At 46.4% G+C, this 6,689-nt stretch overlaps 2 protein-coding genes across 2 annotated transcripts; one reads left to right on the forward strand and one right to left on the reverse strand.

Annotated features, from left to right (window-relative positions):
• Positions 1 to 522: 522 nt before the first annotated feature.
• pex3 (peroxisomal biogenesis factor 3) lies at positions 523 to 2,414 on the reverse strand (the record flags this gene model as incomplete). The annotated part of the gene is made up of 3 exons (XM_084489509.1): positions 2,072 to 2,414; positions 851 to 982; positions 523 to 608 (listed from the first exon to the last, which is right to left on the reverse strand). The coding sequence occupies exons 1-3, from the start codon at positions 2,142 to 2,144 to the stop codon at positions 523 to 525; spliced, it is 291 nt and encodes a 96-aa protein (XP_084345635.1). The 5' UTR covers positions 2,145 to 2,414.
• A 155-nt stretch (positions 2,415 to 2,569) lies between these two features.
• adat2 (adenosine deaminase tRNA specific 2) lies at positions 2,570 to 4,754 on the forward strand. Its single transcript, XM_084489510.1, has 6 exons — positions 2,570 to 2,780; positions 2,972 to 3,076; positions 3,362 to 3,512; positions 3,799 to 3,905; positions 4,444 to 4,516; positions 4,617 to 4,754. Exons 1-6 carry the CDS (start codon positions 2,682 to 2,684, stop codon positions 4,643 to 4,645), a joined length of 564 nt encoding a protein of 187 aa, XP_084345636.1. The 5' UTR covers positions 2,570 to 2,681; the 3' UTR covers positions 4,646 to 4,754.
• Positions 4,755 to 6,689: the final 1,935 nt, after the last annotated feature.

Genomic DNA, 6,689 nt, shown 5'->3' on the forward strand with positions numbered 1-6,689 from the left:
TCATTTATTTACTAATTCATTTAGCAGACACTTTAATCAGAGCTACGCAACAGATGTAAACTGTGGCCTGGTTATGCGGATTTGAAATATTTTCATGGTATGGGTTGGTTTGGGATGCGAATGAATATATATATATTTTCCCTCATATGCCTGCCTCATCTAATCGCATGAACACAGCAACTCTTGGAGCATTATTAAGAATATTAAGATTAAGAAAGTAACGTGCCAAGACGACCGTCACGCGCACTCCCCCAAACATCCAGAGTTTGAGATCTCAATCATGGGATATTGCCCAATATCCCGAGATAGCGAACCAATCAAATCGCGCCATCTTAGGAGGTTCACGTGTAGCATATACTAATCAAACATATTTTAACTTTATGGAACCTGCTTCAAACCAGGTTCTGGACATTGGGGATCAAACCCAAAACCTTTCACCTCGGAGCCCAACACCCGAAGACGCCCGATTCAACTATTCCACAGAGCACCCTGACAGATAGGACAACGTGTTCCGGGCTCCACTCACTTGGTTTTGAGCAGTGCTGTGAGGCTCTCCGAGTTCAGCTGGTGAATGATGGCTTCTCTTAGTGTAGGGAGCATGGACAGAAACTGTGCCCCACACACACACACACACACACACACACACACACACACACAACAACACACACACACACACACACACACAACACACACACACACACACACACACACACACACAATGTTACAGCGGTTGCAAAGACCTGGTGGTCCTCAAATTGCTTTTCATTGCCACTCGTCCTCATGGTTCCCCGCTCTCTGATTGGAGGCCTTCATCCAGCCGCTCCGCTGGCGGTGGCGTCGTGGTGCTCACCCGTCATGTTGCAGGTCCGCTGGTTGCTCTCGAAGTGGAACTGCCGGCGGGCTTGGGCGATGTACTCCCCCGCCTCCCTCTCCCCGATGTCCCGCATCCTCTTCTGGGCATACCTCCCCAGGAAGTACGCCCCTGCCAGGGGGAGGAGTCAAGGACCAATTAGCCAAATTGTTGCTATAGGGCTCGTGAATCAGAATGCATCATGGGATTTTTTGGGTTGCCGATAACCCGCGGTTGCGAGAGCACTCAGCAGAGTTGTAGTCATGTAACGCCCTAAATAAAAGTAAAGACACGTATATTTGGATAATCTAAACTTTGTTTTGCCATGACTCACGTGATAAACACACTGGCAGTTTCAAACACAACAATGTCATTGCATAATGACTAATAATTACACAATTAATTACAAAACAATGACCAAAACACTGACCTCACGATGTACACGCGCTATAGAGACTTTGCAAAAAGTTTTTTTTTTTTCAGATACAACTGTACCGTCTTATTGGGCTTAAAATTAATTCAATTTCATTAGAACAAAGTATAGCGATGCTGGCACATTAGGATGTTCTGATGATGTAGACATAATATGTTGCAGCCAGGACACACATTAAATATCTCACGTAACCATCCATTGTCATGCAAATACCCTGCTCCACTGCACTCACCGCTGACCTCATATTTACATCAGACTATGAGTGATTAAACTCCAGTGCCATTACGCAATTACGCATTACGCAAGTACACACAAAGCATATACAAAATATTTGCAAGGGTCAATAATATAGGTCCGGCCCAATTTAAATCTATATTTCTATAATCCTTACTATAAGTTACACATTTTCTCTGAGGTTTCCCACTTCTAGGACAATAAGCAGACTCTGTCCAGAGTTTGACCTCTTCCCTAGTGTCTCACAACAAACCAGATAACGTATCGCTCAGTGTGGGACGCAGTCCACAGGGTTCATGTTAATCAGCTTGTGTTTCAGAACCATCCACATAATCGCATGCAGTCAAACTTGTAAATCCACCTGCTGTCGACTCGGTCCCCTTGCTAAGGACAACGTGTTGCGCCACAGTGGCCCGACAGTGCAGAGGACACGGGCAGCGCTCAACAGCCCAGTGACAGCGATCCCTTGCTTTGCAGGATCATCGCCGGGTGTGACAGCCCTCATGAACTCGGGCTACTATGCTACTCATTAGCGAGTTAACGCATGAAGTTACCTCCGACCAGCGCTCCCGTGAAGATGAACTTCCTTTTGTGGCGCTTCACGAAATTCCAGACGGACGAGAACATTGTGGCTCTAACCCGCAGACCGGGACGATCGGCACGACAACAAGGACGTTCAGACGACGGCTACAGCCTCGACATCGGGTCGGGGAACTGATCGCTAGCTGGAGTCTCCCTCCATGGTGGTCGGATGAGGGGCAGACGGCATGTAACCAGGAAGTGTGCTCGTCCCCGCTCGACTGCTCATGTCTGGCATCGGTCTGCGCTTCCCCGCTCGACTGCTCATGTCTGGCATCGGTCTGCGCTTCCCCGCTCGACTGCTCATGTCTGGCATCGGTCTGCGCTTCCCCGCTCGACTGCTCATGTCTGGCATCGGTCTGCGCTTCCCCGCTCGACTGCTCATGTCTGGCATCGGTCTGCTCTTCCCCGCTCGACTGCTCATGTCTGGCGCGGTCCCACCAATATTATCTTCCCCGTCGGGTGCTGCGGCGTGGTGTTCAACGACGAGGGTCCTCCCGCGTTGACACAACTTCTAGAGTTCGTAATAACTCTTTACGCACCTTTCGGTTAACTTTGCCGTTGTGAACTGTAACTTGTGTAACCATGGGAACGGAGACCGAAACGAACGGCGCTGATTCGTCGCCGGGCTTCTTCCCCACCGACGGAGAGGTCGATCAGTGGATGGCCAGTGCTTTTGACATGGTACATGTTCACCAATAACAGCGAGCCAGCCATCTAATAAACACACATGGCTTCATAACCTCACCGACCTGTTCGTGCTCACAATTTAAAAGTGCGTATTTGTGTCTATTGGGTCGTGTGTGTTGAGTGCCGGTGATCTGTAGCTGTCTGTCCCGCCGGTCCTTCTGTCCCTCCCGTCCTCCCGTCCTCAGGCCCAGGAGGCTCTGGAGAGCGGAGAGGTGCCCGTCGGCTGCCTCATGGTCTACGAGAACCAGGTCGTGGGGAAGGGCAGGAACGAGGTCAACGAGACCAAAAACGTAGGGGTAGAGAGACACTACGCTGTGTGTGTGTGTGTGTGTGTGTGTGTGTGTGTGTGTGTGTGTGTGTGTACATCTGAGTTATCCCTTCGTGTGTCAAAATGCTACACTACACGAACAAATGGGTAACATTAATCAATGGTATATTGTGGCGTTCATTTTAATCAGTGCACACACTTGGAGAATATTAAAATATTTGTGATTGATTGGAAACATCTTTTGGTTTATGTTTCTTTTGGGTATTAATAAAGTGTGTGTGTGTGTGTGTGTGTGTGTGTGTCTCAGGCCACCCGTCATGCTGAGATGGTGGCCCTGGACCAGGTGCTGGAGTGGTGTCGTCATGGCGACGTGGACCCCCAGAGTGTGTGTGTGAGGACGGTCCTGTACGTCACGGTGGAGCCCTGCATCATGTGTGCTGCTGCCCTGCGCCTGCTCCGTATCCTCGCTGCGCGCGCGCGTGTGTGTGTGTGTGTGTGTAAATTCAAAAGTGTGATTTGAATCCATATACCTGAATTCAGTTTCCTCGGTGTGTGTGTGTGTGTGTGTGTGTGTGTGTGTGTGTGTGCGCGTGAGATTTGAATCAACCGCTGAGGACCGTTCCTTAACCTTGATATCTCTGACTCAGTGTGGTCCTGTGTGTGTGTGTGTGTGTGTGTGTGTGTGTGTGTGTGTGTCACATGTCATATCTTTTAAGAGGCCGGCTCCTTGACGCGCCGCGGCAGACATCCCCGTGGTGGTGTACGGCTGCGGCAACGAGCGCTTCGGGGGCTGTGGCTCCGTGCTGGACGTGTCGGCCGCACGGCTCCCTCACACCGGGACCGCCTTCAAGGTCTGTGGTCATTGGCTCAGGAGGTGGAGCGGGTCGGCTGGTAGCCGCAAGGTCGCCGGTTCGATCCCCGGCTACAGTCAACACTGTAAAGCGCTTTGCATTAAAGCGCTATATATATATAGATATAAAAATGAGGACCATTTACCATTATTCTACTGTCTTTTCTAATGCGATTATTATCTATATTTATTTTAATATATCAGGCAAGTTGGTATGTAAAGGTCCCCACAGCAGTTTACCAGGATCTGTGTATGTGTGTCGAAAAGGATCAAGATGGTTATTTTCCCTTGGTTTATTAATGCGTACTTCCAGGACCTAGACCCCTGTTTGTAGTGTGAAGCAAAAAGCAGTTGAGTTCACGTTTGTCTTGTTTGACTCGCCTGTGTTTGATCAAGGTGTGTTTTGTGTTGTTTTGCTGTTTCATGCAAATTGGTGTGTGTGTGTGTGTGTGTGTGTGTGTGTGTGTGTGTGTGTGTGTGTGTGTGTGTGTGTGTGTGTGTGTGTGTGTGTGTGTGTGTGTGTGTGTGTGTGTGTGCAGTGTGTAGCGGGCTACAGGGCACAGGAGGCTGTTGAGATGCTCAAGGCCTTTTACAAACAGGAGAACCCTAACGGTGAACTCCGCTCTTGATTTTCTATCACTGCTCATCAATTTCCAAGTATAGATCGCAAAATCGAACATAAACCATCTTCTCTTTATTTCTGGTTCCTCAGCCCCTAAACCCAAACCGAGGAAGGATTGAAGACTCCCCAGGAACATCTCACAGACTTTAAATCTTAATCATTTGTGTTTTTATACATACTATATATTTATCATTTGTATTTTTCAAATAAATGTTTCGGTTGAAACAGCTCCTGGATATTTCTTTGAATTATGTTGTGTGTATGAACTATCAAAGTCAGTATTGATCAAAGTGAAAAACTGGTGCAGCTATAGCATAACATCACCAGTAGGGGGCACCCCACGCATCTATATTAATCTCCAACAGGCGCGTTGTTAGACTTGGGCATTCGAGGCTATAGCCCCGGATCTTTTGGGAACAGCCCCGGATCTCTGTGCCGTCAAATCAAAAATAAACAAACATAATAATGATGAAAATGATAGCCCCGTAGAGTACACTTTTATGTGGTTGCATTACCAGCAGCCACAGATGCAACATTGTAGCCAGTGAAAAACGCAAAATTCTGTCATATATGGGCAGATTTAGAATAATTTGTTGCAAAATGTTGCAAATCCAACGTCGGTATTCGTTCTTCCCTATCGCATCACGTCGATATTGCTGTTTCGTGCTGCTAGATAGCCTTTAAGTGAGATCAGAGTGTTGAGAAGGACAGCTTGAATTTGAGGGCAAATTAACCCACAATATGAAAATATTTTACAATATTGTTGATAATACTTGAAGCACAGGACTTCGGAACTCTGCGCAAGCGCCTCGTTCCTACGGCTGTGCTTCGCGTACCAATAATGACATTCAAGAACGCCATCTCATGTAAGATTGCTTAATTGGTCAGTAAGACGTAACAGCTATGACATTGAACTCTCGTGCAGGCTGGAACAGGGTTGTAGTCTTTTTCGCTTGGTTCTCCGTCTCAACAGTAGGGCTAGAACCAAGCGAAAAGACTACAACCAAACGTAAACAGCCCCCCTTTCCGTTTCCGGCCAAGTCTTCCAACAGAAATCAATGGGATGTACAAAATGTGATAAATGTGCAATAAAACACAACAGAAACTGTATTTCACTACGATACTTGATTTAGAACATCAACAAACACCACTAACCATTTGGTGAGTTGCACATTTTTGAAAACAAACGTTTAGGGTTGTTTTAAGGACAGGTTTGTGCATGCATGTAGCCAGCCATTCTGAAGCAGGCAGGGCGATTCTAAATGAGCCAAATACCGAGACAGGACCAATAGTCAACATGTCGGTGTCAACCACTCTATTTCATCCTAGACAAACCAGAAAGGGGCTCAATGTTCAAAATACTGGAATTGTCCTTTAACCTAAACATGAACCTACTCAGTAGGCCTGCCCCGACGTGAGTCAGACATGACGATTGGTCTTTCCTTTCCTTCTCAAACAACGTTACAATTGCATGTTCATCACACCGATTTTCAAATTTTCTCGGGGGAGAATCCCCCCAACCCCCGCCTTAAAAGGACTCGGACTTCTGGCCTACAGCCCCGAATATTTTCGATTGCTAGCGACGCTCCTGATCTCCAATACCAAAATGTTAAATCCATAATGGTCTTAATACACTCTACATAAACACACTATATATATATATATAAACACTATATATATATATATATATATATATATATGAATGTTTCTAACCTTGACGTGTGTGTGTGTGTGTGTGGTTGTGTGTGTGGTTGTGTGACTAAAGACCATAACCAGATCTTGTATCACCCTGAGCTCTGCCCAGAGGCCACACCCACACATGCACTTTATTATTATTTTTATTTGTATTTTTCTCACATTGTACCTTTTCTGTCTGCCTATCATGATCAGAGTAACACACAAAGAGATGTGGTTACATCCATTTACACCCTTCAGATCATTAACAAACAGGGTTAGACACTGATAGTATCTTAGCTAAAGTGTCATTTTTGTTATGCCTATTAAAACTAACTTCTACATTTTGACAGGAACTACTGTCCCTTTTTTTCTCTTTGGTAAAATAGCTCCCCCACACCCCAACTAATGGCGTGTGAGAAAAACAATAATCTTAACATTGTTTTAACAGACAATTACCAGAACAGCTACCCTGGAAATCCAGAGTTC

This window comes from Micromesistius poutassou (assembly GCF_964030765.1).
Source record: "Micromesistius poutassou genome assembly, contig: SCAFFOLD_1434, whole genome shotgun sequence".
In the NCBI taxonomy this organism is placed as follows: domain Eukaryota; kingdom Metazoa; phylum Chordata; class Actinopteri; order Gadiformes; family Gadidae; genus Micromesistius; species Micromesistius poutassou.

Excerpts from the sequence above, each read along its gene's own strand:
- adat2 (XM_084489510.1), top strand. The coding sequence starts at position 2,682 with ATGGGAACGGAGACCGAAACGAACGGCGCTGATTCGTCGCCGGGCTTC. Across the intron at positions 2,781-2,971 it reads TGGCCAGTGCTTTTGACATG|GCCCAGGAGGCTCTGGAGAG; the intron begins GTACATGTTCAC and ends TCCCGTCCTCAG. Across the intron at positions 3,077-3,361 it reads AGGTCAACGAGACCAAAAAC|GCCACCCGTCATGCTGAGAT; the intron begins GTAGGGGTAGAG and ends TGTGTGTCTCAG.